The following is a 12,737-nucleotide window of genomic DNA, read 5'->3' on the forward strand; positions in this document are numbered from 1 at the left end:
ATTATCCATAAAACATGTACAACCTGAGTTTCACTTTTTTGTTGCTAGCAGTGACCCAGGTGAAAGCTGGAAGTGTAATCAGCTTTCATCATGAGAAGTGAAGACATTCATGAATTCTGTCCTGCCTGATGATTACCATGCTGAGAGCTTGCATGCAGAACTTATTGATAGAGGTTACGAAGCTTGTAGGAAAAGTCATTGGTATTATACCCAGTTAGTTCCCCCCACACACACTTGAGCAGAACAGCTATGTCCCTGTATGTTCACTCCAGAAAGAAGAAAAACCCACAAAACCAAACACCTCAACTTGTATCTGCTTAACACACACACACAAAAAACCCACCCAAAACCAACCAACAAACAAACCCCAAAAAACCAAAACTCAAACAAACAAAACCCAAAACCAAAAACCACACACCACCACCAACCCTTTTACCTATTGAAGACAAGAAAAAGAAACTAGAGAAGGCTAGCCAAAGAAAAACTATCTGCAAAATCCACCTATGTTAATTAGCTACAAGAAATCTCCATGGAAACCTAAGTCAGGCATACCTGTACACCCATGTATGGTAGGCTTTCAATGCAAGCATTGCACACGGGTGACGAAGTCTCTCAGACATTCCTGAACGTACATTCAGCCAGGTCTCTCAGAGGCAGAAAACAAACACTTTTGTTTCCTTAAAAAGCAGCAGACTCTTCTTTACAATACGACACTAAGAATATTGAAATTGTAATCACATGCTTGCACTTGTTTTTATTTTTGTTTTACATGCTCTAGACTTTACGTCACTAATATGTTTTGGTCATAGCAAGGTGATAAACTCTAGTCAACTGAGAAAGGGCAGTTTTCCAAATACTGACTTTTCTTGCACACCTTCTTTCTTTCTCTTCTGTCCTAGGCTTACAGCCAGCTGCAAACTGTTGTGACTTCAGAAAGCAAGAAAGAAGGAAAAAAAAAAGTAATTTCTTGAAAATTAGAAATTCCCCATATTATATTTCCTGAGTGTACCACAGTTATATTGTTCATGATCTGCAACAGATAACCAAGATTATGCAAGCCATTACACTATCTACATAGGTATTGCAATGGAAGGGTAAAGACAAACCTGGTTTTGCAGATGCTTTTAGTTTTCACACTGATTTTCATATGGGGGGCGTGCACTGCATCCCTAGCTTAAAAAAAAAAAAAAATGGGGCCTAATTTTTTGTTTCCCATCTTCATTCTCAATTTTTAATCAGAAATGCACAAGGACAAACATGATAAATTTGGACCTCTGGGGAAGCTGAAAGCATGACTCTCACTGCTACGACCTCTCATGTACTCTCCCTTGCTTGTTTCCCTTGCTCTGTCCAAAAGGCCAGCCCTTAGAAACATTGTAATTCCTGAGCTAACAGACTGTGGTATCTTGATGAGCCTGGCAAAGAAGTACAAGCAGAAAAAAAAAATAACCCAACCTTAAACCAAATATTAATTAACTTTTGCAAATAAAGCATATCTCAAAATTCTGACTTTCATGCGGCCAATATGCATTTTGTAACATTTAGAAATACTCAAAGGTTTACCGAAGACTTCGAGACCACCTCTAGCAAGATTTGTAAGGATCCAATTTTACCAGTCAACAACCTACCAAAATACCCCAAAAGATACCTTAATCTGAACATCTCTATCAATGGTTTGACACTTCTGAAAAACAGCCATGCCAGTGATAATTCACCCATATATTCTACCTCGTATATCTAATATGGAAAAAATACTCTCGAAAAGTGTTAGTATTTTGTAGCTTTCCACTTTCAAAGCCGGTTTAGTTAACAGAAAGAAATATTGTGCTATCCATTTCCTCACTAGTGTTTTGTTGAAATTTCACATTCTTCAATATGAAGTTTCAAGGTATATCTTAAGCTTCTTCTAAATCTATAATAAAGTTGTTTGTTTGTTTTTAAAGTAACTCTGGTATAGCACATTTTAGGTGCAGGTGTGAGACCAAGGCTGATCGATGACCACACTCAATTTGGAAAGCATTGGGAATGTCACCACATCAGGGTACTCTGGCCTGACCTGTTTCTTCATTTTGGAGATACGAAGAAAACGCACCACTAATGCTTCCTGCTTTTCCCAGAGTGATAAGGAATTATGACTGATCCTCACATCAGAGAGCTGGCAGGAAAAAGGTTCTTTGCATTACAAGTTCTGCCTTGAAATAACATGCTTTTAGTCTTCTGGAAAGCAAGGTTTTAAATTGGAAACCCTGACAGATCTTTAACTGCAGCAATAACAAATAACATCAGTGTAATTTCTCTTGAAAGAAATTGCTCCGTTTTCTTCTCTAGTTCCCAGCTTAAAACCTTTCATTGCAGATGCTGTTATCAATCTTATCTAGTGACCTATTTACCTAAAGCACAGAATTACAGAACAGAATTTTATGACAAGTACAGAGCAAGCTTTGACACTAATAATACTCAAGATTTTGTGGACTCGGATTGTTTTTAGGGCTTGGTCAGAAAGGCCAATTTTCTTTCATGTAAAAAGCCAACAAGCCACCTCAGAGGTTTTGCAAATTGATTTGTCATAGCAGTTAAGGGAAAGAAGATATATAAACATTATAAAAGGTGACTAACATCACCATGCACCGTTCCATTAAGGAATAAGAAAGAGATCTTTAACACATTGCTCTGAACACTTAGGAAATTAAAAATACTGTCTGGATAGCTACATTCTTTGACTTTCAATGAATCAGTGCTGTCTGCAATTTGCACCTGACCTTTGAGAGAGAGAAGGAAAAAAACTCAAACCAAGTGAAGTAATTTCCAATTATTTGTAATGGAAGTTGGAAGGGCTCTATCTCACAGTATGGGTGTGGAGTGACATTAATGCAACGCAGAACCAGGCAGCCCCACAGAGTCCTTTCCCACCCCCAACAAGTTTTAAAAAGGCAAAACCCGAAACCCATTGGGAAGATGCTTGGTACAGCTGCTCTGGTTAAAATATATGGCCCACTCAACTTCTCAGGATTCCTCTAGTAAAGACAATGGAGGGAACAGACAGTACCTGTGGAAAGCCACCAGATATAAAGCACATCTGAAAACACCGAGACATTGTAGTGATAGAAGTTGGGATAACTGGTAATCTAAAACCATAGAGGTCACAAAATCCACATAATTGTGAAAGTTGGCCACTCAATTACTCTTGGATAATACTGTACAGGACGGGTAAAAGAAGCCTCCTTGTTGTGGGTTTTAGAGCTTTTTTGCAGGGTTTAGTTGTCTGGTTGTCTTTTTAAACACAAATGCTACACTTCTGAGCTTCCCCTGTCCCTCTCTGGGATTGCTAGTAGTTTAGAAGGTGTTTATTTTGTTCCAGTGGGATGCAGTTCTTCCACTTCATCAACTCAGCTTTACTACCACATTTTTGTGTGACTACGGAACAGCAGAGTTTACAATGCAACTCCTAGAAAAGTCAAGTATCAGCTCTACATTTTCAGATATAAAATTTACTTAAAGATACAAAAAGCATCCATGAACAAACAGCTTTTCTGAACACATTTGTTGCTATCAAGTATACAAAAAGCATCCTAGATGTGCAATTATTACATATAATATCCTATGCCCCTATCATTTTGTATAACCATCCTGCATACATACTCAAATGATTTTAGCTCTTAAAATTAATTTTTTAAATAATATCAGTTTTAAAAGTAGCATTTGCCAGCAGATAATAGCATACTCAATTCCTGTTGAATTCACAGGGCTTTTATCATCATCTTGTTGTTTATAAATTTTACTGTCAGTCATCATTGCAAGTCATCAGCTGTACTTGTGGCTGAAGAAAATGCTAACTCAGAAGGCAGAGATCAGTATGAAAGCATTAACCAGAGATCATGATTTTTACTACCAGCAATGTTATGCTCTCAGACACCTATAATTAGACATATCTGGTACCTACAATCTACAGGTTAAGTAGCCAAATTCCAATTGGGTTTCAGAGCACCCTTACAGATCAAAGCTTGCAAGCATTTTTCAACACCAAAACAGCAACAACAAATGAACATTTTCTGGATTACCAGAATTTTAAAGAGTATATCTGCAGCTGAAAAAAAATCCTTATAGAAACTTCCAATATGCAGAAGGAAATATGTTTTAGAAGTTAAGGGTTAAAACAAGAACACTTAGTCAACATCCAGCAAGTGTTGCCACTGACAGAAACAAGCCTTTGAATGAAGACAGACAGCAAGATGCTGCTTTAGGGAGTACATAAAAATAAAGTGAATATCACCCATTGTATATTTAGAGCTTAAAACACTTGACTTAAAACTTCAAGCTCTGAACGCAACACATACAATCAGAGCAGAAAATTAAGTAGTGGGTGGACAGAATCTTTTCTGCCTACCCTGAATAACAACTACGCTGCTCCTGCCGCAGCTGTCAGAGATTATCCCTTGGGCACTCCATCAGAAAGCACAAAGCAAAGCGTAGGCTCAAAGTCACAGAGACTGATGTTACAGATAGGCCAGAGAGACTTCACTCTGTTTCCACAAGGAAAATTGCTTTCCACACAAAACCACACAGAAAACTCCAAGAGCTTCAGATCTCCTTCCATGAACCAACAGCGTTAATGAGAACAAAGCAAACACACTGCAAACTCATCGCAAGCATCAGCAACTGAGTTCTTGTCCCTTTGGTTTATTCAAGCTTGGCTTAAAAGCAACTTGAGACAGTACAAGACCCACAAAGTTGGTGGCTTTACAGCACTAAGGACACCTGGAGATAACAACCAGTCTAACAACCAAACTATCACAGCCACTCCTGGCTAATCCCCTTATACCTTCCTGAAATTCAAATACACATGCAAGTAAAGTACAAAATAATAATTCACTACCTTCAAAGTCATCCCTACCTATGTAAGTTGTATTACAAAGACTTTTTTATACCATTCTCACACTCAAATTTTGAGCTTTTTACCCACCTTCAACTGCCACTATTTATCATTCCTGCTTTTTGACCCATCCTTTACCCTCATGCCCTCAGTGTGATTCCTGTTCTTCCATTTTCAAGGCTCATTACCTTTCCCTGAGTATTTTCCCTTAAGTACACTCTCAATATGCCATGTTTTTCCTTTCATTCATTAGCCTGCTATTGTCTCTCCTTCATATTAAGTGCTCTCATTAAGAACTTTAAAGGTCAGCTTCAAAAGCCAGTTCGAAAATCACAATGTAGACATCAAAGCAGTCCCACTTTATTTACAAATGCTCTGTAAATGCATCATAAAATATTGGACCAGATTCCAATTATCCACATGCAGGCATGCAGTATGGTTTCAAACTCCTCTTTAAGCAGAAATAACAACTCCTTTCCCTGGAAACACAGGCTTGCAGCTTACTTAGAAGCTGCCCTGCGTTTCTTTTTAAAGCAGAACTAGAAAAGCCAGGCCTACCTGTGGCAGCTGCCCCAAGGAGTAGAGGGTGAGTTTCTTCGGGTCTATGTAGACAATATCTCCAATCTCCCGATAAGGCTTCCCAAAGGGAGTGAAGAGTCCCTGAGTGAATTGCTTTTGCCTCCTCTGGTGGTTTTCCCAGAACACTTGTTCTCTTGAAGGTTCACTGCTCCTGTAAATTGTTCTGCTCCTGGCCAAGACCTTCCCTTCCTTCCGAGCTAAGCCAGGCAAAGCCTGGATGCGCACAAAGTCTTGAGGATTTAGCACTTTAGTGGCCACCTGCACCTTGGCTCTGTTGTTCCTGTGTGGATCTGACACCGCAGGTGCTTTGAATTTGCTGTTCTTACGCGGGTCTGGTGCCACAGGTGCCTTCAATATGCTGCTCCTCCCTGTGTTTGCTCCCACAGGTGCCTCACCTGGGCAGTTTTTAGTTGCATCTGGTACTGGCATTGTTCCAGAATGGGAACCTTGGTGGTTTTAATCCCTAAATTATTAAAAACTCTAAGTTTTGCAGTCAGGAGAACACATACTTGCTGCCCAAAACCTGAAGCAAGTACGTTTTCTAAAGCGTAGACCTACAGAAGAACCTTCTGCTAACTAACACCACCTGAGGTCTCATTCCGCTCAGCAGCCCCTCAAATAGAAATAAATCCTGAGGGGCCAAGACACCTCACACCTAAACACTCTCCTCAGGAACACTCAAGAGCACCTCTCTCTGAAGGGTTTTGTTATAAATAAAACTTCGTTTAAGCCTATTTTTAACAACGGCACAACCTACCCTGCCCACAGACCTCACACCAAGAGTCTCCCACCTCCTAAACTCTGGAGAGGTGCCTAAACCCCCCCAGCTCCTTCCCCAGGGCAAGAGGGGGACAGGGCCGACCCCGCTCCTCAGCCGCCTCACAGGACGACACTTAACGGCTGCGTCACGCGGTTGCCCGGGAAACCCCGGCGGCGCCGCGCGCCTGCGCGGGTGCACCGGGGAGCGTGCAATGGGGTGTGCACGTGGGGCTGTGCACAGCGGGCTGAGCAACGGCCCTTGCACGGGGCTGTGTGCACTCAGCCTTGCATAGGGCTGTATACACTGAGCCATGCACAGGGCTGTGCACAGGGGCCTGAGCAACCGCCCTTGCACGGGGCTGTGTGCGCTGAGCCATGCACAAGGCTGTGCACAGGGGCCTGAGCAACAGCCCTTGCACGGGGCTGTGTGCACTGAACCTTGCATAGGGCTGTGTACACTGAGCCATGCACGGGGCTGCGCACAGGGGCCTGAGCAACGGCCCGCTGTGCACAGGGGCCTGAGCAACGGCCCTTGCACGGGGCTGTGTGCGCTGAGCCTTGCATAGGGCTGTATACACTGAGCCATGCACAGGGCTGTGCACAGGGGCCTGAGCAATGACCCTTGCACGGGGCTGCGCACAGGGGCCTGAGCAACGACCCTTGCACGGGGCTGTGTACATGGTGCTGAGCACTGAGCCTTGCACAGGGCTGTGCACAGGGGCCTGAGCAACGACCCTTGCATGTGATATACGTGTTTTAATTAAAATAATTGTTATAAGTTCTGTAATCACATTATAATTGCCTATATGGCCGATTTTACGGTATCGCACGGGGCTGTGTACAGGGTGCTGAGCGCTGAGCCTTGCACAAGGCTGTGCACAAGAGCGTGAGCTAGGACCCTTGCACAGGGGTCTGAGCAAGGACCCTTGCACGGGTCTGTGTACAAGGTGCTGAGCACTGAGCCTTGCAGTGCAACAGGGGCCTGAGCTAGGGACCTCGCACAGAGCTGTGTACAGAGTGCTGAGCACCAAACCTTGCACACGGCTGTGCAACAAGGGCCTGAGCTATGGACTTTGCACAAGGCTGCATACAGGGTGCTGAGCACTGAGCCTTGCACAGGACTGTGCACAAGGGGCCGAGCAGTGAGGACTTTGGGCTGCTGAGGCGCGAGCCTTGCCCCACGGGCTGTGCATGGGGTGTCCTGTGCCCCACATGGCTCCTTGCTCACCCTTAAGGATGAGACTGCGCTGTGTGGCCGTGCCACAGGAGCATTGCTTCAGCCCTGAGGGGCCAGAGGGGTGAGAGTTGCAAGGGGTTCCACTTGCAAAATCAACACTGGGGGTCACCAGGAGGCAGCAACTAGTTTAGGATTTCTCCGAGCATGAGGTTGCCTGTGGAGCTGGATTTTTTTTCACCTTTCAGTTGAGGGACAAGCTAAGGTGTCTCCCCCGAGCTTAGGGACACCAGAGCTTGTGGCCAAGGGCAGACAGGGCTGTAAATAAACATTTTGCCTTTAGGTAAACGAAACTTTTTCAGTTCCCAAAATTGTTAGAAGACTCAGTGGTTATACACTGGGAAGTGGGAGACCTGAATGTCATAACAGTAAAGGTCATATTCATCAGTATTTCAATTAATTAAATAAAATCCTTGGCTTCTCTGCGGGGCAGCAACATGGGGCATGTGGCAGAGCACTCCCAGATCCCCCACACCCGGTCCAGGAGCTGCAGGCAGATGCTGTTCGGCCCTTGAGAAAACCCATCAAATCTCACTCCTCCTACGATCATTTTCAGTAAAAGCCTTTCAAACTTCAGTCAAACCTTGTCAAACAAGCAGTAACTGGCGGCAAATGAGAAGTCGAGATGAATTTAATATCTATCTATTCAGCCCTAAAATACACAGACGATCAGCAGCAATAGCACATCATTTGAGATGTATGATTTCCAGCAGATTGGGGTTTTAGCCTGTCAAGATCACTCCAACTATTTGAATCCTGTGAGCTCTCCAACGGGATGGGGTGTCTAGAAACACCTCCTCCCTCCTTCCCATCTTTCCTCTCAACCCTGAAAAAAACCCCCACCCTTGCTATTATTTCCCTGCATTTTAATCTGTGATGCTTTAATAATACAGTGATGCTTTTGCATTGAAAATAGTGCTTGATTTGTTTTGCCGATTGGTTTGCATTTGAAGAAGCCTCAGCCCAGCCTTTGGCTGCAGCAGGTTGAGACCTGCCAGGGGCTTCGGGTCCCAGAGCAGGAGGACCCCAGCTGAGACATGTCACCCCCAGCACCTCTGCTTGTTTAGCTTGAGTCAATCCAGATGCTGTAAGTGCTGCTGATGGCCGGGTTGGGCACACAAGAGCCGTCCTGCACCCACACCCTGCAGCCTTTGATGCTCCAGTGCTTTGGAGTTGTGCCCAAAGCACACTCTGCTTCTCCGGCTGGTCCATTTTTTAAGGGCATTAAAATAACCAAAACACCATTTGGCTTCATCAAGATGCTCAGGGGCCCGGAGGGGACACATGCAGGGCAGTGTCCTGCTGGTGCTGGAGACACCCCCTCTCTCCAGGTGCCCCATCCTGCTGGCGTGGGCGCCCCACGAGCAGCTTGGGGCAAGGCTCTTGCAGAGATCTTTTCACCCTGGCTGGTTTCTGCAAGGCCATCACACCTTTCTCTAGGCTGTTTGCCATTTGTTTCCTCCACAGTTTGTTATTGGGAGCCCACCCTGCAAACTCCTTCCTGGCAAGAAGTTCCCTGTGGAGCTGCGGTGAATAACAAGCCACCAGCTCAGAGATGTGCAAGCTGCACGTGCCTGGTTCCTCACTGCCATTTCCATAGAAATAGGCTCCCTCCAAGATAGAGGAGGATGTACCATTCAGAAAAAAAACCCCAAAAATATGGATCTAGGGGTTTGTATTTTTGGGGACAGACAAAAACATTTTCCTCCTGCAGCCCACTGGGTAAAGCTCTTGTTGCCCGGCAGAGCCGGGTGGGTTCTCCCAGCTCGTCCCTTCCTCAGCTCCATTTCTCCTCCACCTTGTTCATCGTCTAGTCCCCTTTTTGAAGAAATACTCCAGGAATGACAGGTATGCATTTGTTTCTTTTTTTCCTTCTGTGTCATTTTTCCATCCAGCTTACATTTTTGATGGCAATTTAACAGCTTTTACAAATTACATTCCTATCTTCTTCTCAGTTACTGTTACAGAGGAGAAAGTCCCATTTTTCACTGTGATCCTTAGGTTTCTGCTGTCACTGTATTTAAGACTTTTTTTTCTTCGTCCTTAGCTTTTATTTTCTTATCCTTCAAGGGCAGCCTTGGAAATTCAAAGCTGTTGCTTGACTATCAGCAGATCTGGTATTCTCTTTTGGCAGTTCTGCAGCGACCGTCTTCCTTCCATCCTTCCACCTAAATGACACTCTTTTCTCAATAAATTACCCTTTGTCTTTCAAAGCGACATTTCCATTTGTGACAGTTTGGATGTGTAATAGTTGCATCCCAGCGGATACCTTCAGGAGCATCAACTAACAGGCCAATACAGACTCACCGGTGCAGAAAATAGAGATTTACGTATCTTGGTCTTTGTTTCACCCCCAACAATTGGGCTGCACTCTGAATTTTCAAAGTTTGGGTTTAAAGGCATCGTTTCTTGTCACCACAAAAACCTCTCCTGGAACAGAGAGATGGCTGAACTGATGGCAAGATTCCCTTTTTTCAACATAATATCTCTCTGGGTCCCTGGAAGATGTCCTGGGGCAGACAAGCCCACCAAACCATGCCCCCCAGCATAGAGCATCATGTCCCCAGTGTGCTGACTGCAATGCATAAAGCACTAAAACCTACTGAAAGCACAAATCCTGCACCGCCAGCAGCGCACGCCCAATTCCTCTGCCCCGTTTTGGGCATTTAGCAACGTTCACGCACCACCGGCACGGAGTAGTAGGTACAGGGGGAAGGCAAATGGAAATTTCACCTGTGGTAACACCCGTGGGCATCTTGCTGGTCCCTAAACACATCCAAGTGGCCTGGGAAGGTTTCCCCGCACCGTGCGGCAGCAGATGCCAACACATGCTGGGTTGCTTTGAGTGTTTGCAGAGCCTCGCACAGCGAGAAGGCGGCTGCACCGCCAGGAATGAGGAAATCTGTTGCATTGTACTTTGCAGTTATTCAGCGTTTTCCGCTCTTTATGGCAGAAACATGCCTGCAAAACAGCTGAAAATTGAAAAGCCCCAATTGCTTATGCTACAGAGGAAACATTGATTTTGCAAACATTTCCTCGCAATAACGACAGTGATTGATTATTGCTGTTGCTCATGAGCTCACTAATGGAGGCTAAATGTGCAGCATGGCTGGTGCAGTGGCTCTGGGGTGTCCCCTGGGTCCCCGTGCCCACAGGGACATGCACTAAACCCAGTGCTGCTGGAGGGGGGATGCAGCAAATAAAGCTTGAGAAGGTCAAATGCTCACACTCCACTCCCATCACATTCCGTGTGTGTGGCCCCGTCCCCAGGGATGAGGATGAAGATGTCCAAGCCCAGGACAAGACCACCCCCACCCAGCTCCTGCAAGTTCCCCAAAAGCAAGAGATAAGACATTTTTGTAGAAGCTGTCAAGATCCAGACCCTGGTTTTAGCAGCTTGGGACTTTTCTCTCGCAGCCCTGCACCTTCTGTTTCCTTTCCAAACACTAGACAAGCCAAACATTATTTTACAATCCTGACATTTGGCACGCAGCTCTGGGCAAGCCTCTCAGCCTGTCACTGGTAAGATAAATGAGCCCGTTTCAGTGGCCGACTTCATAAAAGTATATGAAAAGTAGTTAACAAAAGGGTATTTCACAAAGCTGGGAATGCAAATGCAACCTCCGAGATAACTAATTAACTGAAGCAGCCATAAAAAGGGGAAGCAGCTTCCCATCTGTGAAAATAGATGTCATTTTATAGAGGCTTTAATTAGTTATGGCCAGTCCTGTAGGTGTTTAGTCAGCGGTGCACACAAGCTGCCTCCTGCTCTGCAGCTCCCGGGGCTTTCGAGGTAAAGAGGAGGATAACAAAGCTGGGGTGAAAAGCTACTTCATCTTGCAAAAGTCCCCTATGACGGTCGTGTTTTCAGCTGGTACCCAAGCAGCAAAGCCAGGGTGGTTTTGCAGAGGTGCCTGGCACCACTGTGCAGAGCCGTCCTGTGCAGAGCAGCAGCAGCACTTGGCACCGGCTGCATGGCAGGGTTGGTCCCAGCAACAGTCATGTCCCGGCCCTGGGGAGATCTGCAATAATCCATCTCCTCTGGGCCTGGAGGAGCTCATGGAGAAGGTTTGCTCAGCAGCAGGGTCCCGGGAGGATAAGGGTTCTCCCCAGCATTGCTGCTGCACCCTGGGGGATTTTGCATGGTGTAGGTGCCTGGGAGGCGTGCTTGCAGGGGATAATTGTTTAGCAGAGCTCTGAGTTTGCCAGCTTTTATGTGGTGGGAGGCAGCATGTTTACAAATATAGATATACAGTCACCCTGTTTGAATCTTCGGAGCTGCCACTGCCTCCTTGACAGGGAACCCCCGAGCTGGGGCAAAATCCCCTCTGAGCTCATCCATGGAGAGGGATTTTCTCCGCTTGTCTAACTTTTCCAGTAACTTTTGGGCAGAAGCTTTAGGTTTTGATACACCCCGTGCCTGTACCCTCACTTTGGACCGAGAGCACAGGTCACACCAAACGTCCCCGCTGGCACCCGCTGGAGGGCTCTGGGGTTTGTCCCACCAGCACAGCCTGTGCCTGCCCCTTTCCACCTCTTGTCCTGCAACCTTCAGCTTTTTCTTTGCTCCTCCACCTGCAAGGATCCCCACAAACCCCGCAGCCTGCAGTGAGCTCAGCAGGATCAACACTGGAACAGGCTGTACCATGGGAATTAGTCACTGCCAGGACCTCAGTCAAGTGTTTTATTTAATGCCCTTTTCCAAAGACATTTGCACTCGAAAAAATGAAGAATTACGAGCTCTCTGCTAGCAGCATGACTCAGAGATGCTGTGGGCACATACCATTTAAGTGAGAATTGTCTTAACAGCGCTGCTACAATGTGGGTGAGGAGGGGAGAGGCTGGTGCCGCTCACCAAAACAGCCGAAACCTGCCTGCTGCCTGCTTTGCTCCCCCCACAGCAGGGCTTCACCCTCTGCCATGGGAAAATGTGCTGCTGAGAAGAGAAAATGCTTTTTGCCAGAAAAAAACCAACCAACCAACCAACCAAAAAACCAGAACAAAATGGCTTACACTTGCACTGCCAACAGCGTCGCTACAGAGGGAACGGCTCCCACTGCCGATGGGGAGAAGCCATCACCAAAACTGCAGCCGCCAGCCTGGCCACAGTCTCACCTGCTGGGTTACAGCAACCAGAGCTGCTCCAGACCAAAAGCAGCTCTTGCATTTAGTGCACCAAGCAAATCTGTGCCCAAAACACGGAGCAAAGGCCGCATTGCCCCTCACCGTGCCATCCCGCCTCTGGGGCTGCCAGGAACTTGCTCAGCAAGAGGTTTGTGGGACATTGCCCACCGC

The 12,737-nt window shown here is 46.0% G+C and overlaps 1 protein-coding gene across 1 annotated transcript in view; it reads right to left on the reverse strand.

Annotated features, from left to right (window-relative positions):
- Positions 1 to 5,878, reverse strand: part of CCDC60 (coiled-coil domain containing 60) — a 55,653-nt gene extending 49,775 nt beyond the window's left edge. Inside the window, exon 1 of the mRNA XM_065646773.1 lies at positions 5,429 to 5,878. Coding sequence (XP_065502845.1) covers positions 5,429 to 5,878 — 450 coding nt within the window. The remainder of the gene's footprint in view (positions 1 to 5,428) is intronic.
- Positions 5,879 to 12,737: the final 6,859 nt, after the last annotated feature.

This window comes from Caloenas nicobarica, chromosome 16, assembly GCF_036013445.1.
Source record: "Caloenas nicobarica isolate bCalNic1 chromosome 16, bCalNic1.hap1, whole genome shotgun sequence".
NCBI classification, from domain to species: Eukaryota; Metazoa; Chordata; class Aves; order Columbiformes; family Columbidae; genus Caloenas; species Caloenas nicobarica.